At 44.0% G+C, this 24,310-nt stretch overlaps 1 protein-coding gene across 1 annotated transcript; it reads left to right on the top strand.

Annotated features, from left to right (window-relative positions):
* The first annotated feature begins 200 nt into the window (after nt 1-200).
* EMB1473 (Ribosomal protein L13 family protein) lies at nt 201-24,039 on the top strand. The gene is made up of 4 exons (XM_087378274.1): nt 201-523; nt 10,353-10,538; nt 22,935-23,105; nt 23,785-24,039. The coding sequence occupies exons 1-4, from the start codon at nt 305-307 to the stop codon at nt 23,899-23,901; spliced, it is 693 nt and encodes a 230-aa protein (XP_087234400.1). The 5' UTR covers nt 201-304; the 3' UTR covers nt 23,902-24,039.
* Nucleotides 24,040-24,310: the final 271 nt, after the last annotated feature.

Genomic DNA, 24,310 nt, shown 5'->3' with positions numbered 1-24,310 from the left:
CATGGAGAGGAAACGCATGGCGATGCACGGTGAGTGGGTGCGGAGAACAAACAACTATCTACCGGGGGGACGTGGAGAGTCCAAAAGGGGCCCGCCCCGGCCCCCCTCTTGGAGGTAAAAGGAAAGTGAGTGAAAACGCTCTATTTATTGAATTGTAAGGCCAAAAAAAAGAAAAGAAAGGATAAGGCGAGTTCAATTGATATGGAACAACAACAACAAAAACAACAACACCACAAAAACACAGAAACACAAAAACTGAAAGACAGACAGAGAGAGAGAGCTTTTGTTGGAGGAGAGAAAGAAGATGGCTATGGCTGCTCCGCCATCCTCCTCTTTGCACTCCTCTTTGACAGGCCATTCTCGCTTCCTTTTGCCCTTGCACAAGAAGAAACCCACCTTCTCCTTCCTCCCTTCCTCCTCCTCTTCCCTCTCCATCCGCTTCAAAACGGATACCCCCGCCAAAGGTCGCTTCATCCCCGCTGAACACCGTTGGATGTACGAAGGCATCGAGAAACTCGGCCCTGTACGTACCCTTTCTTCTTCATTTTATCACGCGCCTCCAGTATTTTCTCCTGTGGATTTAGTATGCTGCTGCTTCGCAATGCCGTCAGCTTTTTGTTGCTTTATGCGTTTTCTTTTGCACTCAAGCTGCGCGAATTATTCTGGCCACTTGAAAACTTCTTGCCTTTGTGGCGAGGAGCTGAGGGTGTGTCCCAGCAGCTTTTTCACGAGCCGCAGCTCGTTCTGGCGTCGATTCCTGAGACGTGATTTCTTTCTTAGTATTGTTTGCTACTGCATACTATCCGTGGATGGTGTGGCAGGCTACATGGCTGTCACGTGGAGCTCTGGGCTGCGGTTCAACTGCTTGTGAGCGACCGAGAGTCTGGCAGCTCCTGAGCCTTGCCTGTGGTCAATAGATGGCCAGCCACGGCTGTTGCCCAAACGGTTTGAACTTGCTGGCAATGCCTGCAAAAAAAGAGAATTGTCATAATAGAACGAAGCATTCTATTTGGATGAGCTTGTGTGAGGCAAATGTAGGTACACTTGTCTTTGAGCTGCCACTGATAGAGGATGAGGGATAGTAGATTCGCATCATGATTTGAGATCTTGGGAAAAGCATTGTGTGTAATTTTGAGGGCAAAGTTCTGTGGGAAGGGATCACGACAAGGATGGGCAACAATAAGTAATGGGTCTCAGAATGGGCAGAAATACATGATTTAGAGGGGACTTGTACTTACACTTTGATGTGAACCCCATTGTGCCGACCTTTTTTCTCCCTGCTAGTTTCTCCAACTGTGTACTCTCTGTCATTCCTTTGCTTTTGGGACAGCTTCTAGGGCTTGAGACCTTGCTTTTGGGACAGCCATTGTTTGTACTGCCTTGAATAAAAAAGTGGCCAGTATTTGGAAAGAGGACGACGACCCCCCCTATTGTGGGTGTCTGGTTGTGTGAGTTGCTTTCGTCAAAAAAAAGAGAGGAATAATGTAGTCATTGTGCTGCTCTATTATACTCTCGTTGATGTGAAGCTGACTTCCTAATCTTTTTTCAAGCTCTTTGCTCCCTACCTGCCTCTTCAACTATGTACTCTCTCTCTCTCCCTCCCTCCCTCTCTCTCTTTCCAGCCTCCTACCCCCACCCACACACATCCCTTCCCTACACACACATGCACACACATGCATACACAATCATCTTCTTCTCCCCAGCTGCTCTCTCTCTCTTCCCTTCCCCACACACACATGCATGCATACACAATCATCTTGTTCCTTGCACTTTCTCCCTCTCTCTCTCTCTCTCTCCCCCCCCTTTCCGGCCCTTCTCTCCTCCCTTCCTCTCCCTTACTCGTGGGGATAGGCCCACAGATCAAGCACTTGAGAGTCTTCCCTCCTATTGGCAGCCCTATATTCTCTTTCTTCTCTCTCAGATTTGCCCGTGGTGGCAGCCTTCTTATCTGCCCACACAGCATCATTCTGATCCAATCTCTTTCTGCAGGTCATCCTACCCCATGTCCTGCTCATACGGGGGCTCACACGGGGAAGTGACTCCTATGTCCCAAAATATGTTTCTCTTCTTTGCCACCTTCTGGCCATTTCCAGACCTGTCCTGTAAGAAATCCTAGATTTACTATATTTAGAACTGTGCTAAGGAACAGAAAGGAGACTGAGATAGCAGAGAACAAGGAATAACTGTATTGCTTGAATATCTGTAGGGTGGATGTGATTGTCATCCATACAATTTGGCCTCTCTTATATAGAGAGTGAAGAGTCACACATGAAAAGGTGTGTACTCCAAAGGGTATGTGCATGAAGAGGTGTGTACCCCTTGTGAAGGGTGTGACCCTTGATGAGAGGGTACATTACAATAGGAATGTCTCTTCATTAGAATGTCTCTTGTGAAGGGTTATGCCTCATTAGGAAGTGTCCCGTCGAAAGGGCAAGTGTCCCGTCGAAAGGTCATACCCTTCCACAAGTGTCCATTCATTAAACCATCCATAAGTCTAGAAAGAGAAAGGAATACGTCACAGATCGTGACATCCCCTGCCACTCAAAAGAAGACCCTGGTGGAGATAATGAACTGATGTAGAAAATATCATGGTAGATTCTGAAAATACTGCTGTAAAATGTCAGGGTACTGCTGTAAGTCTTCATCAGACTGCCAAGTAGCGGCGGAGTCGTCCAGATCTCGCCAAAGAACAAGGAATTCCGTGATAAGTCGATGTCGAGTCTCTCGCTGTCGATGGTCGAGAATACGCTCAGGAATAAGGAGAACATAATCGTCTTCGATTTCTGGGACATAATCACTTGCAGGAGGAACCGCTTCATCGCCTGGAATGTACGTCTTTAGCCAAGAAATATGAAATGTTGGATGGATTTTACCCCATGATGGTGGTAATTCCAATTTATAACTTAAAGGTGAATTTTTCTTGACGATCCGGAAAGGTCCATAGTATCTTGGTCACAACTTAGGAAACACAGACTTAACCGTCTTATAGCGATGTGGGGCTACAAATAATAGCACCATGTCACCAGTGTTAAATTCCAGGTGACGTCGATGTTTGTTGGCAGACCGTTGATACCGCTCTTGCGCTTTTTGCATATGATCCCTGACTTGTAGTAAAATGTCTTGCATTTCTTGAACCAGTTGATCAGCTAGGGCCACTCGATGTTGAAGTACAAAATTTGTTGGTACAATCGGAGTGTGTCCATAAGCTGCTTGGAATGGAGTCATGCTGATGGCACTATGGAAAGAGTTATTATAAGCAAACTCAAGGAGTGGTAGATACTCTTCCCAGGCTGCGAGGCGTGACTGAACATAATGTCGAAGCATTTCTTCCATAACTTGGTTGACTCTTTCAGTCTGGCCATCTGATTCTGGGTGGTAAGCTGAACTGAACAGTAGAGTAGTACCCAAAGATTCGAACAGGGAAATCCAAAAGTGACTGGTAAACTTAGGATCTCTGTCGGATATGATATTCTTGGGTAATCCATGGTGTCGGAAGATGTGTTGTATAAAGAGTTTGGCTGTGTCCGGGGCCTGTGCACTGCTTTTGCAAGCAACAAAGTGTGCCAATTTGGACAAGCGATCAACAATTACCATAATCTGAGTGTTACCTCTGGAGGATCGTGGTAGTGTTGTTGGAAATACTTTCCCACCTTTCAGTTGGAACTGGAAGAGGCTGAAGAAGTCCTGTTGGAAGTTGGCGACTTGCTTTCATTTGTTGACAAGATAAGCAAGATGTAACCATTTTGATGACATCGCTTTTCATCTGAGGCCAGTAGTATGTTGCACTGAGTAACCGATAAGTCTTATTGATGCCTGGATGGGCTGCCTGGATGGGCAGCATAAGGAACTACATGATGCTCTTTTAACAAAAGACGGCGAACATCCTTGTCATGTGGTACACAGACGCGATCTTGATAATACAGAAGGTCGTCCGTATAAGAATAGGATGAGAAAATCTTCTGTTCGGAAGTCGAAGGTTGATCTTTTGAAAGAACCTGTACTGCTGTGCTGAAGTCTTTATCATTGAAATACTTTCCTTTGAATGAATTCGGAACATCCACAGATAATGTAGAGATTACCATGGCTGATGCTAGAGGTAACCTGCTGAGAGCATCTGCAACTACATTGCGTAGTCCTGGTATGTACTCAATGGTCATGTGAAAGTTGGCCAGAAACTCAACCCAGCGTGCTTGTCGAGCGTTCATGACTGGCTGAGTAAAGATGTACTTTAAAGAGTGATGGTCTGTTTTGACCACAGAGTCGGCACCCATGAGATAATGTTTCCAAGAGCGATAAGCATGTACAACAGCAAGAAACTCCTTATCATAGACTGGATATCGGGTTTGGATATCAGAATGTTTATGGCTGTCAAAAGCAATAACTCTGCCTTCTTGCATCAAGACTGCTCCTGTAGCGATGTCGGAAGCGTCGGTCATGACCTCAAACGGGAGATTTGGTTCAGCAATAGCCATAACTGGTGTGGTAGTGAGTGCTTGCTTGAGTTGTTGGAAACTATACTCTGTTTCGGGAAGCCACTGAAAAATTGCTGTGCTTTTCAATAATTCGGACATAGGAGCTGCGATTTCGGAAAACTGATAGACCTTTGTATGGTAGAAGTTTGCCAATCCGAGAAAAGAGCGGACATCATGAACATTCTTAGGAGTAGGCCAGTTTCGGATTACCTCGACCTTCTTGGGATCCACATAGATACCTTGAGTTGAAATAACATGTCCCAAATATTCAAGTTGGGTCTTGAAGAACTCACTCTTCTCAATGTTGATGTAGAGAGAATTTGCGCGGAGAACTTCAAAAACTTGGTGAAGATGTTTGTGCTCATGTGGGGATCTGCTGAAAACAAGGATGTCATCGAGGTAAACGATGACGAACTTATCGAGGAAAGGCCTGAAGATGTCGTTCATTAATGTCATGAATGTGTCCGGGGCATTGTTTAACCCAAAAGGCATGACCAAACATTCATAGTGTCCATACTTTGTTCGAAAAGCTGTCTTGTATTCATCGCCTACTCGTATACGAATTTGATGATAACCTGAACGAAGATCAATCTTGGAGAATTGTGTTGCATGTAGAAGTTGATTGAAGAGGTCATCGATGCGAGGCAATGGATACTTATTTTTGATAGTGAGCTTGTTGAGGGCTTGGTAGTCGATGCAGAGGCGCATAGACTTGTTCTTTTTTTCCACAAGTAATACAGGAGATCCGAAAGGGCTGCGACTGGGCCGAATGTGACCTTTGTCGAGTAGCTCGGTGACCTGTCTTTGGATTTCTTCATTTTGAGTGTGAGAAACCCGATAAGGAGGTTTCGACGGTGGATTACTGCCGGGAATAAGCTCGATTGGGTGGTCCACTGGTCGTCGAGGTGGTAACTGCTTTGGCAATTCCTGTGGAAAAAGATCCAGGTAAGGCTGGAAAAAAGGTTGGTTGAGGTATTCAGGAGGATCCTTTGTTGGTGTCTCCTCTACTGCCGTAACCAACAGAAGTGAAGTCTTTGCTTGGCGTTTGCAAACCCACTTCTTTACTTGTAGGGCAGAGGCAACTGGGGTTGAAGGAGAATCCCTAGAACCAGTTAGCTCAATAAGTTTTCCCTGGTGGACAAACTGGATAGTATGGCTGCGAAAACTGATTGATGGATCATAGTCGTAGAGCCATTGTTGTCCGAGTATGACATCGTACCGAGAAAGAGGCATAATGTTGAAGTTCAACTTGTCCGTATAATGTTGGATGCGAAAAGACAAGTTTTTGATTCTGGTGTTGCACAAGAAAGTTGTTCCATTTGCGAGTCCAATCTGATAGTCCATGAGACTAGGACTGGTGGTCAACCGAAGTTTATCGACCACAGAACTGGCTAGGAAATTATGAGAACAGCCACTGTCGATGAGGATGGTGACCGTTGTTCCACGAATCGATCCTTGAACACAAAGTACTTGAGTGGCCAGGGAAGGCTCGGGGTTGCTGGCAAGGCTCAGGTGGATGGTATTCGCCATTCGAACAGCTTTGCCTTTCTTGTCTTGTGCTGAGGTAGCATCTTCTTTTGGGGAAGTGCTAGGTTCCATATTAGAATTTTGCTTTGGTCGCTTGGGACAATCGAACCATCTATGGTCGCCTGTACAGATGGTACAAAGTTTTTTTGAGCTGGAGTTCTATTGTCAGTGGCCGCACCTTTATGTTGGGGATGTCGGTAATGCTTTGTGAAGAAGAAGAAACACGATCCTTGGGGGAGTGCTTCTGTTGGAATCCAGCAAATGATTTTTGAGGCTTCTGGGGATCTTGAGAATGTCGCTGACCTTGATTACCGAAGTTTTTACGAAACCTGGTGTTATCTTGAGGGCGAGCACCTTTGGCCATAGGAGAGTTCTGTGTGCGATTAGCACTCTGCTTCCCTGTGTTTAGGAAATCTGTAATGCGCTCTGCGTAAGCAATAGCGCCATCTGTGGTGGTGATATTTGCTTTAAGAACATCAATGCGTAACGAGGGATTTAGGCCTGAGATGAAAGCATGAAGGCGATCATCCTCAGTTAAACCATCAATCTCCAGCACCAATGTGGTGAACTGAGAGATATAGGAAGACAGGGAACCCGTTTGCTCCAACTGTCGGAGTTTTGAACGTGCTTGGAAGTCCGCATTGGCAGGTACAAACTGCTTACGGAGCACGTGTTCAAAACGTTCCCATGTTAACACACTTTTTCCGTCCTTTAAGCGTCGTTGCCACCATAGAAATGCTGTATCCTTCAGGAGGGAGGCTGCCAAGGCGATCTTTTTGCCTTCTGTGAGGTCAACAGTGTCAAAATACATGCGCATTTTAGCGAGCCATTGGTCAACTGTTCGACGATTGCATTGACCAGTGTAGGCTTCCGGAAGTTTGACGTCAAGTCGTTTAGTTTTGGAAGCTTGAAGTAATCGGTAGAGAGCACGCAGTTCAGTGTTTTCTACCTCTGGTGGTAAAGAGTCCGCATTGTCGTCGGGTTGCGTCACGTCATCCTCTGTATGTGCTGGACTTCGAGAATCTTGGAGTTGTTGAACTTTTTGAACCAAGTCGGAGATGCTGTCCTGAAGCTGAGATATTTGAAGTTGCAATAGTGATTCACTTTGGATGTTGCCTTCAGGGGTCTTTTTGGGACTTGATTCTTTAATCTCTGGAGAGGCTTCACGCGAGCGGTGCGACATGTCGGAAATCCCTGTGAGAAAAGCGCGAACTTGCGCTCTAGTTTGGACCATTCCTGGAAGAGGATTCGGGCTGCTCCCTGAGGCTGCTCATATTGGAGGGGGCAGGCGAGGCAGGATGGAACCACCCGTGGAAATCTGGTAAGGGAGGTCCTGTCTGAGGTAACACTGGAGATTCTGAAAATGGTGTTACTGCTCGTGATAAGACAGGGGTAGGTAGCAAAGTCCACGGATCTGAAAAAGGGTACGGAGCTGCTGTCGGAAGAGGAGGATATCCAGGAGAGGGAGTGCCTTCAGAATGTAAATACTGACTTGGAGAAGGTACAACCTGTAGAGGAGGATATCTGGGAGCTGAAGGAGGTGGAGAGTACCCTGGAGATGCCGAAGGTGAAGGGTAAAATTCTCTCCAAAAATGAACAGCAAACTCCTGAGGAATATCGTGTTCCGGATATCTTCATGTCTCGTGGAACACAACCTGTACTGTGCTGAGGAAATAATATAACTGAGGTGCCTCACGCAGAAGGTAGAGGATGTGATCCAAGTCACTCGGAGGGCACGTGACACAGAAGACCCAAGATGCAAAGGCTCCAAAATGGCCTGGCTGTGCAATTTGAACACGATATTGTGTAGTAGCAGGTGCCTGAGGTGTCCTTGAATGGCCGGGTGAATTACCAGGGGTTTCCATGCTTTAATGTGGATTCTTTCATTTGCTGTAATTTGTTAAAGAGAATCCGTAAAAAGCAGATTGGAAAGACTCCACCTGGCAATACTTTAATCTGCCAAGTGATTGCGTAGAAGAAGGCTGCAAATCGTTGTCCGGAGGTCCATGTTGCAGTGTTTTGCGAGGAGTGCTCGAGGCTTGTCTGGTCCGGGCTGTCAACGGGCTGTCTTCATCGCGAGAATAGTTGCAACTGGTGCTGAAATGGCAGGGTAAAAATGGCGAAACAAGGAGAGGGCAGCAGGCTGTCACTGGCGAGGCTTAGAGCATTGCCCAGGGCTGGACTGCGCAGGAAAAAGGGGGGGCTGGCGAGGCCAAGGATATCGCAGGGGGGGGGGCTGGTGAGGCCAATCAAATGCGCAGGGGCTGGCGCAGGACTGTGGGCAGTACGGCACAGGCTGGTGCAGGGGTGCGCAGGAAGGTCCGTACTGTGCTGGTGTTGCGCAGGGCTGGTGCCAGGAATTTCGTACGGTGCAGGCTGGCTGTCCGTACGGCTGTACGGTTGTACGGCTGTACGGCTGTACGGCAGGGCAGCGAAAAGACGTACAGATTGTACAGAATAACTGCGCAGGGGGGGTACAGAAAAATGGCGCAAGGCTGTACGGCTGGTTGCGCAAGGATTTTCTCGAGATCCGTACGGTGCAACGGTGCAATGAAGACTCTTTTCGTTGGGGGCTGCCCAAAGGGTTATTTGCCCCAAAAATTTAAATGGGGGTTTAGTTTAACCCTAGGGTAGCTAGGGTAAACCTAGGGGTAGGGGATGGGTTTAATTTTTGTCCCTTTTTACTCCTCTAGGTACCCTTTTGTAGGTACTTGGGGCCTAGGAGGTGTGCCTATTCGAAGGGGTGTGACCCTTGGAATAGGTGCACCTGTTCATGAAGGGATATGTCCTTTTTGTTAAAAGGGGTGTGACCCTGCATGAATAGGTATGTCCCTTTGCCCACGATGGGGTATGTCCCATGAGTGAGGAGTCGAGACTCGTCACCAAAAGGTGTGTCCCATGGTGGAAGAGGTGTGTCCCTTGGTTTTGGGACAGCCCAAGCACCTGAAAGGACACGATTTTGGTCGTGTCCATTCACATCAACTTGTGATGTGAGGGAGATGGAGAGGCCAGGATGACTTTAGGCTGGGTAGGCGTTTAAAAATTTTACGCTCATCCTCTCCATCTCTTCCATGCACAATGTGCACGGATGTCCTTCTAGCGGCAAAAATGTATCAGATCAGCGCTAGAAGGTGGGGGGCATTTCCTACAGGCAGGAGCGAATTTTGCTCTGATACCACTGTAAGAAATCCTAGATTTACTATATTTAGAACTGTGCTAAGGAACAGAAAGGAGACTGAGATAGCAGAGAACAAGGAATAACTGTATTGCTTGAATATCTGTAGGGTGGATGTGATTGTCATCCATACAATTTGGCCTCTCTTATATAGAGAGTGAAGAGTCACACATGAAAAGGTGTGTACTCCAAAGGGTATGTGCATGAAGAGGTGTGTACCCCTTGTGAAGGGTGTGACCCTTGATGAGAGGGTACATTACAATAGGAATGTCTCTTCATTAGAATGTCTCTTGTGAAGGGTTATGCCTCATTAGGAAGTGTCCCGTCGAAAGGGCAAGTGTCCCGTCGAAAGGTCATACCCTTCCACAAGTGTCATTCATTAAACCATCCATAAGTCTAGAAAGAGAAAGGAATATGTCACAGATCGTGACATGTCCTGCTTCCTCTCTTATTGAGGGTCTCACCTTTGACTTCTCACGTGGTTGTGGTTATTTTCAGAGTCACATACACAACTGCCATCTTAAAACCTTTTCTCTGTACTCAAGTTGGTTTGATAGCCAATTGTGTTTTAAGTAGAGATAGAAGCAACTTGCAATGAAGTAATGTCTGGGGCATGCCATGATTGCTTCGGTCTCTGCAATTCTCTTTTCAAGATGGACAACCAGATTTGAGGATTCTTGCAAAGACAGATTTGAGGAGTCTCAGCATTCTATTAGTTGCTAATTAATGTGTACTACTGCATGTCCTTAGGCATTTGCGATAGTCCTTTAAGGGTGACAATCCAGGAATGAAGAAGCAGAGAATTTGCTCCAATACATGTTGCCAGCTGACCTTAGAATCCAGATCTCCAGGATCACAAACAAGTTTCATTTTGACAATTGATTTTACTTAGGATGTTGATTTTTTGCAGAAGTTTTCAAGCCGACTCTGTAACTGGTTTATCAGCTTGTTCTGTAGCCTTAACCCATTTTTCTTGTGGGAGGTATTAAGTGGGAAGTAGTGAGGTTGTACTGCTTCCCCCTCTGATTCTTGTGTCCAAATTGGTGTATAATTTCGTTCTGTGGCCTTTACCTATTTGTATTGTTTGAGGCATGAAGTGGATGGTAATGTGGTTGTACTGTTTTCCCCTACGAGATTCTTTTGTTGAAATTGCTGATACAACTGCTGCACTTGAGCAGGATCTTTGGAACACGACATGGTATCCCAAGGCTTCAGATCATGTGAATCTTGAGAAGACATGGTATGTTGTAGATGCTGCAGACAAGAGACTGGGGAGGTTGGCATCTACTATCGCCATACATATTCGTGGGAAAAACCTTCCTACATACACACCAAGTGTGGACATGGGTGCATATGTTGTTGTGGTAATTTCATCTCTAAGATCTGGCATGGGAGATAGATTGTTGTAGCTCATAAGAAATGGGTATATAAACTTTTAACTGTGGATTGTAAATATCGTAAGCTACAGGTTCATAATATCTTGAATAAAGTTCTTCTATTTTACAGAAAGTCCTCATTTAAACATGGCTTGTACTTATAAAACGAAAGGCAACGATCTGGTCTTGTGTTTTTTAATACTTTCTCTGAATTTTCAGAGATTGGTTACCATGCTTTTTCAACGTAAATGTAAGATTGCGCACGATTTTACTGTGCTTGATGTAGGCCTCAATGGCAGTGGGTAACATAAACTAAGCACTGATCATCACATGATAGTAGATATTCTGTACCCATCTGTCATACAATGAAATTTAATAAAGTAGATTAATCTTTTTATAGTGCTTACTCCTCACTCCTCCTTCAATCTGTCAATGGTTAAAGAGGCTTGCTGAGATTTTTAACTTCTATGCATGCATGCATGTTATGCCAACCATAATCACGGAAGCCAGAGGCTTGGTTTTATGGTAAGGCGGGAAACCAGAGGGCTCGATAGCACACGCCGTTAGTAGAGACTTTGAATATGGGTCTAGGATTGTTTCTAGGCCTAGGCATTTAAGAAGTGGTGCAAAGGGAGAACCCTTGAGAGGGCTTTTAAAGTATGGTTCTGTATGGGACACATGGTATCTAGAGAGGAGTCCAATTGGCAAGTGCTTGGTTCAAAGGGGTTTCTAGAGAGAGAGCCTCATGGTGGAAGAAGGTGGGGGAAGAGGAGGCACTCTAGAGGCTGTGGCTGGGTGGTGAACAGTTTTGGAGCCCTCTATTTTGTCTTGGTGCAAGATTGGTATCAGAGCATAGACTACAAGCCCTTACGCCATTATCAGAGTGTTGAACTACAAGCTCCTTGAACCTTGAGGCTCCCTCCTCGGAAGAATGAAACAAGCGGGATTCCAGAACGTTTAGTCTGTGCAGAAAGCAAGCTGCCACTTTGACTTGCAGATAGAATAGAGATTAGCCACGTCAACAAAGGTCAAAGGACCTTAGCAAAAAGCCATGTCACAAGACCCCCCCCCCCCCCCCCCCCTCCTTCTTTAAGGTTTTTCAGCACTTTCTTCCCAAAGTTTCAAAGATTTTAAAGCTTTTCCTCTTTCCAAGGCCCCAAGGTGCCTCAACCTTTTTAGCCTCACCCAGTTCAAAGGAAGAGATTGAAGATCGAATCGAGGAGAAGAGCCTTGTAGATAAAGTAATATCAAAGAGCGGGATCGAAAGCAAAGGTCGTCAAAGTATAATGTGGGACGACTTCAAATCTGAATTCCAAGACCCGAACAAATACCAGGGAGGTGGACATTGCATTTTTCTCACTATTATAAAGCTTTTCGCTTTATAATTTCTGGAAAAAAACTTGCATTTTAAAATGACAACTCTAGAAGGAGATGAAATGATAAGGGAGAGCGAGCAAAGAGTGAGAAAAGGAAAAGCTATTGTTGAATAGGAAAACATGAGGAAGCGCATAACGAAATTCAAGAGGATACTATGGGAATGGAGGATGTTGATTACGGTGATTATGGAATTCCATATTCGGAATTCATCAAGCTAGAAACTCCAACGCCAAAACATAGTGAACGTAAGAATGATTTGTGAACGTGCTGCCCATACTTCATGCTCGGGATGCAAGCAAGGGTGAAGGAGGAAGAGCGAGCCAAACCACTCTACCCCCCCCCCAAAACTAGAAACTTGAACGCCGAAACATAGTGAACGCAAGAATGATTTATGAACGTGCTGCTCATACTTCATGCTCGGGATGCAAGCAAGGGTGAAGGAGGAAGAGCGAGTCATTTTTAAAAGCTGCATAAATGTATATAAAAAAAACTGTACGTAAGCACCACCACGTCAAGCCTCTCTGATCACCTCGCTCTCTAGAGAAATCTCTTCCCAATTCTCATCCTCCAGATACTTCTCAAGGTCCTATTTACACCGAGTCTCACACTCCTTAATTAACCGCCCCCCCCCCTTGGGTGCATGACCCCTAGACTAACTTATTTGATTGTATTCGGGTTATGGTGACCCGATTGACTTGAAACAAACCCCCATTTGAAAGCTCTTTTAACACCTCACCTCCCTCTGGACTCCATAGCGAAGGTGGTTGTACAACAGAACCCAACACAGCCTTCTATACAATAACACTAGAACATGCTAAGCACCTCTAATACCAATAAAATTTTCGGATAACATTTCTCCCCCCCCTGGCTGCCAAGAATGGGGACATGCTTGGCAGACAGGAAAGAAACAAACTGACACAAGCTGTATATATATATATATATATTTGAAAACTGGCTGTACATAACTCAACATCCATTCACACATCTTGTCTCGCTTTGAACCTTTTCAAGCGAAATTCATTTACTCTTTCGATGGGCATTTGCTGTCCAAGCTCTTGCAGATCATCCCATTTGCATAGGCCTTCAAAATGATAAATAGGCCTTCCCACCCTACCAAAAATTTCTTATCCAAAATGGTGATAAAGTCTTCAGAAGTAAATCTCCTTCCTAAAAAACTTCTGATTTTATGTGATCATCCATTCTGGCCTTCATAATTCTATGTTGTATCTCATTGGTAATCATTGCTTCATGTCGTTGCTCATCTAACTTCTCCAAAGCAAATAACCTAGCAGCACATATCTCTTTTTCATCCAAATTATGTTCCACTGCTATTGCATAGACTGCATACAACCTGTTCTTCCACTTCCTTCCTTCCTTGAATGTTCCACTTCCTCTGCCACTTCCCTTCCTGTGAGTAAATCTTCAAGTGTAGCTTGGGTAGGATGCTCCAGCATGAAGGTAAATTGAAATTCCTGCAACTCAACCAGCCATTAAAAAAATTTCCCAGATGGATTGGGCTTCTTCGCAAGATATGGCATGATCACTGAATCTGCTAGAAAAACAAAAGGCTTGGGTAGCAGATAAGATCTAAACTTATGTCCTGCATACATCATTGCCAGCCCTTCTTAGAATACCTCCCCTCTGTATCCATTAGACGGTGGCTCGCATAGTAATGGGCTGCATATAACCCTTCTCCCCTTTCTGTAGTAGTATAGCAGCTACTGCATTCTCTGTTACACTCATACTTACGAAGAAATCCTTTTCCCAATTAGGAGGCATAAGAACTGGTCCATGCTGTAGCATTTTCTTAACCCTCTCAAATGCTTTTTGGGTCTGACCTATTCACTGAAAATCAGTCTTCTTCTTGGCCAGCTGATGCAAAGGATAGAGCTCTTGTGCCAATTCCTGTAGAAACCTTCCATAGTAGGTAACTTTCTGGACAAAGGTCTTTAATTTCCGCCCTGTCTTTGGCACCGGCATATCCTCCATGGCAGCAACCTTTTCAGAATCCATCTCAATCCCTTGCTGGGAACCACATGACCAAGCAATTTCACTTTATCCTCTGCAATATGACACTTCAAAGGGTCCAAGCTACCTTGGGCATCATCTATTCGTTGTAATGCCAAGCGAGTCTTTTCCAGATGGTCTGCTTTAGAGCTGTAAATACAAAAATCTTCTATGAACTTGCCAAAGTAGGGCTCAAATACCTCATTCATGAATTTCTGGAAAGTGGCATGTGCGTTTACCAACCCAAATATCATGACCCTCCCCCAAGGCATCATGAAGGTAGTCTTCTTCTGGTCTTCCTCTACAATACCAATCTGAAAATAACTAGAATAACCATCGCACACAGTGTACCTTTCATGGCTTGCCACTTGACCCAAGATCTCATCTCGAAATGAGAGCATAATAATCCCTTTTAGTGCATGCCTTCAAGGGACACATGTCTACACAAATCTGCCACTTCCCCCCTGCCTTTGGTGTGACAACCACCGCAGACACCCACTATGTATCCTCCACAGGAACGATAAAACCAGCAGCAAATAACCTCTGAATCTCTATCTTCAAAGCATTTGCTTGAACCACACCTAGCCTTCTGAGTTTTTGCACCGCTGGCTTAGCACTAGGCTTTAATCTAATCTCATGCTGTACCATAGTCACTCTATGCATCTGCCAGTAATCAGTAACAAAGAGTTGTGGGAAACTATCCAACATATCCAAGTATGCCTCCTTCTTCGAGCTCTCCAACTGTGGGTTTAGCATCTGTGCATTTGCTGCCCTCTTTTCAGATCTGTTTGTAGTATCTTTTTTTTCCTGTGCACCTAAGGTTATACCAAATACTTCCACTGATAAGGCCTCTGGCTCCTCATCCTCCATATTTGAATCGTATTCTGTCTATGAAGACTCTTATGACTCCGCATCTTTCAACACCTCTTTCTTCCCATTCTTTAAGCTGTACTTCCCTTTCTTTGTGTTATCATGGAAGATTAACTCACCTGTAGCCTATTTCTGCACTGCTCCCACTTGGCGTAGCCATGTTCTCCCAATATAATAGGGTAAGCATTCTTATCTGACTTCGTTGGGAGTATGTGGGCCTAGAAAGCCCAACTCTGGTCAAATGGATCCTCGTCGTCAAGAGAGAGGCCATGAGTCTTTGCTGTAGCTGCATGTATCTCCTCCGGGGGCTCTTCAGGTCTTCAGCCAGAAGATTGGCATGATGCTTCTCTTGTTCTTGTGCTTTCTTCTTGAAGCAATGGGCTTCAATGTGTCCTTTTCTCTTGCAAAACTTGCAAATAATGTTCTTGTTGGTCTGCCATTTGCTTGTGGAAGCAAATGCATGATCAACAGGAGAGGCAAGAGCAACTTCCTTATTGCGACGATCCTTCTCAATGAGGAGGGCCACCATATCATTAAACGTGGTAGTGGCAAGATGAAGGATCTCAAGAGTGTGCTCAAAGCGAGAAATGCCATGCATACTCTTCATAAGAATGGCCATCTTATCTTCATCATCAGGGACACTCTTCAAACTTGAGAGTTGTTGAACAAGAGATTGAAATCGGGCTAGATGATCACTCAACCCATCACTCTCTTGCATTTTCAGATCATAAAATTTGAGCTTCAAAAAGACTTTAGAGTTGGTGATTTTATTACCAAAGGTCTCGAGGTGACTCCAAATCTGCTTAGCTGTTGACTTGAAATCCACATGATGGATGAGAGAGTCAGCTAAGCAAAGACCAATGAGGGCAATGGCCTTAGCATTCTGTTGCGTCCAAATCTTTTGGTGTTGTTGATCAAGTAACTCAACCTGGTCATCCTTAGCAACATCCCAAACTCCTTCACACATAAGCAACAATTGCATCTTGGTTTGCCACGTGGGAAAACCTTCCCCCTTAAACTTCTCCACATAAATGCTTAGAGATGATCCAAATATGAACCCGAATCTGAGAGCAGCAAAGATATGCCTTGAAATGTGTAAAGCAGCTCAGTAGAATTGCTCCAAAGTACACCGAAGTGTTTCAGCAAATATGTAGCTGTACCAAAACACAAGAGTAGATCTCTGAAGTGGAAGTCGGCTCCCTAGAACAGCTCTGAATGCTGTAGCAGGTGCAGGTCTTCAAGGAAAGAATCAAATGATTTGGATGTGCTGGAAGTCCTGAAACACCTTGAAAATGCAGTAGGACTGTTCCAAAAATACTTTGAAGTGCAATAGCGGCCTTCAAATAACCAAGTCGGCTGGAATATGGTCCAAACATCAACAAAAAATACTCCGAAATAGTGAGGCAGCTGCAGCAGTACTCCAGAATGCAGTGAAACTCCCATGTGTGAAGGCGGCTGCAACAAATGAACGAAAATAGCTCCGAACCAGCTTGTGAAGACTGTATGAAGCCAAAAAAACAGCAGCAGATGGTCTCTAAGGAGTTGCCAATGGAGAAGGAGCCCAAGAAAACGGATATCTAGCGAGGGAATGGTTTCGAATTGCCTCGGGTACCTGCAACTAGGGCTGCAGCCTTGGGATGTGAGCCAACCTACAAGCAGGAAGGCTGCCAAGAGCCTGGTTACAGCTCCAAGAGGGCTTAGATGAAGGCGGCATATGAAGATGCAAGGAATGAAGAGGTGGCTGACTATGGAAGAGGTAAAAACAGAAGCTAATGGCTGCAAGAGAGATGAGAATGAGGCAGCTGAGAGAAGGAGATAGCATAGACGAAGTTAGGGTTAGGGCAAGGGTGATGTGGCAGCTATGGAAGGTGGCTCTGATACCATGTTAGAAACATGGTGAAGAGAGAGAGAGAGAGAGAGAGAGAGAGAGAGAGAGTTAGGGTGTGAGGAAATAATGCTCAACTGAAGACATGAAGAAGGCTTTCATTCATTCATCAAGTGTAACAAGACAAGTGAAGTACAAGCCTTATATAGGCTACTAAGTCGCACACTTAGCACCTCAGTTCGCTCTGATGCAGAGAGCAGCCCTCAGTTCGCAGTTACACAGTTAGGGATTTTCTCCATTCCATAGTTACTAGGGAACGTGAACGGCAACGGAACGTCGACCCCCTGGGGAACGGGAACACCCAAATCCTAGGGAACGTGAACGGGTGAACGGGAAGGGAACGCCATGTCACCATACCCATAAACAAACATACTATTCTATACATTAGAACTGGGGAACAGGAACACCCAAATCCTAGGGAACGTGAATGGGTGAACGGGAAGGGAACGCCATGTCACCATACCCATAAACAAACATACTATTCTATACATTAGAAAGCTTAAACTTAGAATCCAAGACTCAAAAACACTGCAATTTCTTTTGGAGTAAGCCTTAAGGACTCAAGACTCAGGACATAGTTCACGAATAATCTTTGATAATAGAATCTAGATTAATCATTATAGCTTGCCAATGGCATACAAAAGCAAAGTCCATCAGAGACAAGGCACAAACATATGAGATTATCTTGAGTCTTGGAATCTTGAATCTTGATACAAGAAAAGGAGAGTGACACCTCCTACTACTGAGGCTCCTAGAACTTAAAAAACTAGCTGCTACATGCATGATCCACTCAACATTGTCAACATCAATGATCAATCTAAATCTGCAGCATTGTGGTTGCTGCCCTCTTCCTCCTCTTCATCATCTCCATCATCTGGATGATCTCCATCTTCTTGGTCATCTCCAACATCATCCATGGATGCACCCACCACAGGAACGATTTGCTAGCATGTTGCCTTACCATTCTTCTCCTGCCATCCAATGAATTCCTCACGGCTGTACCCAGCATTCATCTTCTGAAGCAAACATAAGTTTGCATGCACAAACACAAGGTTACTTGCCTTTTGTGTCCCAAGTCTGTTCCTCTTCTCTGATGCAATGTGCCAAGTTCTAATTGGTCGTTGGGCACAATAGTCTATTGCCAACAGTTCGTAGAAGCTAGTGTAGTTGCCAAGGCCTAGCCTCTAGCGACAAGCTGGAACTCTTCTTTTGTGTAGCCTTCACCTGTGTATGCAGTTGGAAGATGGGTGTTAGCGTAGCTGTCTGTCTTGTGCTGTCGCATGTGTGTGTTGGAACACTTGCATGCAGTAGGCTAGCTGTAGCATAGGTTGTAGCGTAGGCTGCGCGATGGTAGCGTAGGCTAGCGTAGCTTGATAGGCTATAGTGTTAGCAAGCTGCTAGGCATAGGCTAGGCGTTGCATGCAGCCTTGCAGGTCGAAGCAAGCTTGCAAGCGGCGAACACGCAAAGCATGGAGGTCAACTTCAAGCAGGGAACACACAGAGCAGCGAATCGCGCCGATTGGATTAGGATTAGATAATTTGCCCCAAATCTTTACCTGCATGAAGGGAATGGCTTAGGGAAAGTTCCCTAGACGTTCCACAAGGGATATGGAACGTTCCATAGCCGTTCCAGAGGCCAGACGTCCACAGACGTTCTCTTCAAGCTGAGTGAAGAGAACGCCGCTCCAACGTTCCATAGCTATGGAACGGCGTTAAGTGGCAACTATGCTCCATTCTTTTGCAATGAAGGTTTCCCTTCCATGTTGTACTTATTCTTTCAGTTATTTCTAGTTCTATTCAGCCAGGGAGTGTTAGAAAATGGAAATCTAACCAGAGGGTATCCCGCAGTGGAAGACTGATAGATGAGCCCAAGTATTACAAGTGGGAGTGCTATTGCTGGCTGAAGACTGCTACCCTAGAAATGGCCCTGGAAGTGAATGGCGCAGCCTCTTGGCAGCTGTTGGTGCTGCTTGTGAGGCTGCCCAATGCGCAGCCCTAGTAGCATGGCCACGTGCTATAGATGCTCGTGACACGGTCACATGCTGTTACAAGTGGTAGAAGGACCATTGTGATGCAAACCTTGAAACACTTTACTATGGGTGGATAGAGTTCGTGAAGACATTAGGACCACGATTCCTATCACCACAACACGTGGACAGATTGCATAGTCAATTCTTCGAGATGCACCAAGGGGACACCTAGTCAGTAAACCAATACAATAGGTTTACGTAGGTGTCCATTCAATTGCACAACAGGAAGAACATGAAAAGCTAGGTAAGTTTCTCTAGGGTTTGTATAGTTATCCAGTGGTATGTACGAAGTTTCAGGCCATGACATTATAAGAGTGCATACGTGCTCTCCTAGAACTTTGAGCTCATGCACAAGGGTCAAGGACCCAAGGACTCCACACTAGGAGATGTGGTAAGAAGCTTGGGAATGCGCATCCTAAGAAGAACTGGACGACAAAAAACAACGGCTACAGCAATTGCTTAGATTTAACAACCTGAGCGACCTATGCCAAAGAGAACCAATGTCTCTATAGTCATGTGCAGGGCTACAAGAAGTAGGATTGCCCTAACTTCAAGAAGCTCCAAGTAAAAAGAGCCACGTCAAGTGAGTCATCAGCACTTTCACTCCCCATGAAGATAACATCCGTTGTCCTCAAGGAGATTGAAGATCAAGGGAGCCTCGTACATTTCCGACAATGTTCCAGTTTTACAGCTAGATTGGTGGGAAAAAGGCCCTCATCCTTACAGTTTCAGGGACTTCAGAGAATATCATCTCCACCAAAACCGCCAAGCATGCCCTCGGTTGACTCTCATCCCGGCAGATACCATTGCCTTGAATGGCACATTTGTTGGATAATAGACGGAGAGAAACATGGAGGCATCTTCGGCCACTTTGAAGATCTCAAGGTGGTGGGTAGACAGCCAACCACTCAGGATTGCACTAACTCAAGCAATGGATATCATTTTGGAAACACGATGGTGGTGCCAAGTTAAGGTTCGACTTGACTACCAGAACCAGGGCTTTGATCCCAAAATCCTAGACGATGGGGAAAGATCATTCCTTGGCTTAAGGATACTCTTCCTTGACCTTTGATTTCAGCAAAACAGATGTCTCGAGAGATCTGCCGAGGTGGCGAAGTATACATGGTCTACGTCAGCTTGACTGTTGCAAGCAAGACCCCTCCAGCAAGTAGCATTACTACAGTAGTACTAGGAGTTACGTTCTAGGAGGTCCGCATATCATGGACATTTTGTCAAACATACAGGAAATACATCACGGACTTGGCAAAGATTGCGGTTCCCATCACCAATCTACTACAGGGAGTAGCGACCAAGAAGCAACTATTATAAAAATGCCTCACATTGACACAAACATTTTTGATATGACAAAATATGGAGTCATTTCTTCCCAATTCCATAGATTTTCCTGCCTTTGTACAACTGAGGAGTCTTTTATCACTCAATGTAGTAATTTGATCACTTTACTAATACACAAGAAGTATAATCCAAGAAAATAATGAAAAAAGTAGATATGAAGTCTTTTATCTATGGTGTATCGTCCTTAGGCATGTTTAGAATGATTGAGCATAAGCTGAAAACAAAAGCGGGGAGCTGAATAGCCCGTTTTTCTTTTTGTTTCTAAAGAGAGTTTGATTGAGTATGCATGTGCTTTCTAAGCTAGGAATGTAATTTTGCATCTTTGTAGGAAGCAGTACATAAGTGTAAGGGGTTCATTTAGTTTTTTATGTTTTAAATAATTCATTCATTCTGTAAATCTTTCTTTCATTCCTACATGATAGAGAGAGAGAGAGAGAGAGAGAGAGAGAGAGAGATTTTATTCCTGTTTTTTGGAAGATTTTGTTTGTTTATTTTTGCTTAGTCACCTTCTTCCTTTCTTCTTTATTTCTTGTTTTCTTTCTCTTTTGTTTATTTGATGTATTTTAGTAAGCTTTGGGTTTGCCCAAGAGACTCTACGGGTCTTTAGAAACGCAATATAGCTGCTTATGCTTGGGCACTGATAACGACATAAGTGTTGCTTTGCTTGCCAAGTATGTCTTCCTTTTGTTTTTCAAAAAAGTTTTTGTTACCTCTTTTTCTTCTCTTTTGTTTTCTCTTTTATTTTGTGTAGATCTTTGGACTTTAGAACAACAAAATATCTAAATTTGTATGCTTGGATATATTCTAGTCTTACAGAGGTATATATAAGAAGCAGCTAGCTCACTTTACTCTTTTAGCCTTCGCTTAGTTGAAGGAAGCAGTTACCACAGCTCCATGCCTTGCATTGGCTCATTCAGTCCTTTGATGTTCGGACCAATGCCAGCGACCATGCCATAGTAGTCTTGGAGCAAAATGGTCATTCAATTGCATTGAGGGATGCAAGCTGTTTCCAGATGAGACCAGGTATTCAGTCTATGATAAGGAGCTGTTAGCAATGGCATCCTTGGAAAAACAACCACCCATCATGTATGGCATAATCTCCAGGCTGGTTATCAAGCCTAACCTTGTACCAATGAACCTGAAAACCTGAGTAGGTGTGGTACGAGTTGCGCATGGCTGAAAACTCTTGTACTATGGAGATGGAGCTATCAGCCACTACATTTTTGCCGCGGGCTAGTAGTCAATCATTCCACCAAAAATCTGAAAGCTTGGCTCCATCAAGCCTGGCAGAGACCACTTGGCAGCTGGCATAGTCTGAAGCCACCTCAATGCTTGATGATCTGTCCGAACAGTGAAATCCTGTCCTCCATGTTGATAAGACCTTCCATACTGTTTACACAAACTCGTATTTTTATCATGTTCTAGCATGCAAGATTAAAGATAGTATTGCATATCAACGTGACCATGGCATAGCACAGATGGGACACATGTACCTTTATAGGCGGCTGGTCTTACATAGATGCAGAGCAACCAGCCTCACATCCTAAATAACAGTTTCAACCTAAGTCACCACAAATCTGATTGCTAGGCTTGATTGAAGCTAGTATCGCACCAAAGTATGTAGATGCAGAAAACTAAAATGAAACCATATTTGCACATGACCATGGCATAGTGCAGATGGCACACAGGCACCGTTGCATAGGCAGCTTTACACAGATGCAGAGCAGCAAGTCTTGTAACCTAAAGAACATTCTCATCCCAAATCATTCGAATCTGATAGCTAGGCAACAAGGATACAATCCCATGAATGGACGGGGGAAAAAAGCGCAATCACTGGAAGCTCTTATTGTATTATCGTCAAGGTTGAGTTTTGAATGCCTAGAGGGAGAGGTGACACTCCACTTAATCTTGGGATTTTGAGCCCTAGGTTCTTCATATTCAACTTTTGACGTACGTAATTGAATTTTGCAAGCATGGAATCTGGATGTGTCAAATTTTGAACTAGTGGTATCTTCTTTTTCTCATCCTCTCCCCCACCCTTATCATCCTATAAAGTCACATAAGAATAATGTTATCGATCATGCAGCAGTTCTTACTTTTCAGCTCTCCAGGTGCCTTATTTTCGGGTTGTGGGGTGAGAGTGGCATTAAGTGCACTGAAATTATGTTTGAAACATTTAAACCAGATATATAGAATGCATAACCCTAAGCACTACCTTTTCTCACTTTTCAGCTCTGCAGGTGCCTTGTTTTGGGGTATCAAATGCAAATGACTGAACTTATATTTGGAGCACTCGAACCAAATATATAAAATGCTTAACCCTAAGCAGCCCTAACATAATGAAGCAAGTGCTACTCTATGTTGGGGGATAAAATGGTGAAATGCATGGTTTTGCTTAGTTTAGCATTCTACATGATCTTTGACTCTTTTTTTGAGATGAATTAAGGTGAGCTTTTATTCAGAAAAGTAAGACTATCTAGGGTTGGAAAGTGACAGCTGAGATCAATGCAGAAATAACTCGTAAAACTGATTACTGTGGATAGTGGATGACCTTCATGTAGGATAAGAATGTTTATATGTGAAATTGTATATATATTCAAGCATGTTCTGTGATGTCATGAAGCTTTTTTGAAGGTATATGGTGATGCCTTTCATTTTCTCTTTGATATTTAGCAGACTAGTGGAACAAAGTGCAATTCTGGGAAGGAGAGACTATTCTATGCTGAAGTATTATTAACTGGACATTTTCATTTGAAATGTCATTATTGTAACATTTCAGTGTGACTTTTTGGTGCATCTTGACCGTAAACATCCAGCCGAAGTGGAACGATGCTAATCCAGTTTCATTTCCTTTTGAAGGTGAATGCAGAGAGAGTTGCTGTTACGGGAAGGAAAAGATCTCAGAAACTCTATAGACGGCATTCAGGAAGACCAGGTGGAATGAAAATAGAAACCTTTGAACAGCTCCAGAAAAGGATTCCTGAGAGGATAGTGGAACATGCTGTCCGAGGCATGCTTCCGAAAGGCCGGGTGAGCACATGAGATTTCTTGGCTTTGCAACTTATCTGATACTGTCTTTTAATGCTCTACATAATTTCACATGCTTTCATGAGATATATTGCCCAATTATGCAGTGGTGACGGCTGTATTGAAGGGGGGAAAAACCCAAATTAGGGACTAATTGGTAAGGGTATAATTGGTGGATGAGGGGAAGGTTTTTATAAGCCTCACCCCCTCTCACTTGTATATGGCTAATTTTCTCCACCAAGTTTAGGGCACGATCATGCATTCTAGGCATCATTTCTCAAGGGTGGATGGTAGGATAGCCCACTTAGGTGCTCCTTTTCCAAGGGAGTCTCCGAAAAAAAAACATCGGTCGAGATGAACAGAGGCGATCTCTCTCTCTGTCTCTCTCTCTCTCTCTCTCTTCCAGTTTTGTCCCCTAATTTTGTAAGATTGAGTATACTCTAGTCTTATGAAGGTATATACTCATGTGACTTAAATTGACTTGATGTGATAATGTTATGTGCATATTGGTAAGGGAAGTGCATAAGCAGAGACACATTTGTTGCTTCTGTTATCACACTCTGACTTAGAATGGAGAATTGTGTGATCTTGCATTTTTTTTTCAGAGTACATGTTTTATCAAGCAGATATTAATGATGTTTTTTAAATCATCTTTGCTTTTTGTTGTTTGGTCGGGGGGCAGCTTGGAAGAAGACTGTTCACACATTTGAAGGTATACAAAGGTGCTGAACATCCACATATTGCTCAGAAGCCCAAGCCCCTTCCTATCCATGATAAGAGAATAAATTATGAAAAATAAACAAATTTATTTTTTGTTTACATATTGAGCTAAGCCTTTGCTGACCTTTGTAGTGAAGTTTTGTCATTTGCCATCCCATTTGAGACAGCTTGTAAGGAAGGATTTTTTAAAGGTTGGCGACTAGTGTCAATTCGTTTCTTCATCCTGCAAAAATTTCAAAGATGCTTGGTTCATTAATCTCGCTTCTGTGGTGAAATGCAATGGCAAGGACCGTTCAGTCTCTATACCAGCAGGTTTTTTGTATGTATAGTATTGTTTTGTTTAAGAACTTGACGAGGGAAAAAGAAAGCACAGATACTTGTTTGTTTTGTTTCTTGTAAAAAAGCAGGGACAATAGTTGCATTCAATACTTCGAGAGGAAGGCTTTCTATTGTCTTGTAATTTGAAGTACAATCACACCTTGATTTGC

This window comes from Dipteris shenzhenensis, chromosome 8 (assembly GCF_047967505.1).
Source record: "Dipteris shenzhenensis isolate YYH24624 ecotype China chromosome 8, Dip_SZ_1.0, whole genome shotgun sequence".
In the NCBI taxonomy this organism is placed as follows: domain Eukaryota; kingdom Viridiplantae; phylum Streptophyta; class Polypodiopsida; order Gleicheniales; family Dipteridaceae; genus Dipteris; species Dipteris shenzhenensis.
This window is presented reverse-complemented; position numbering and strand designations above follow the sequence as displayed.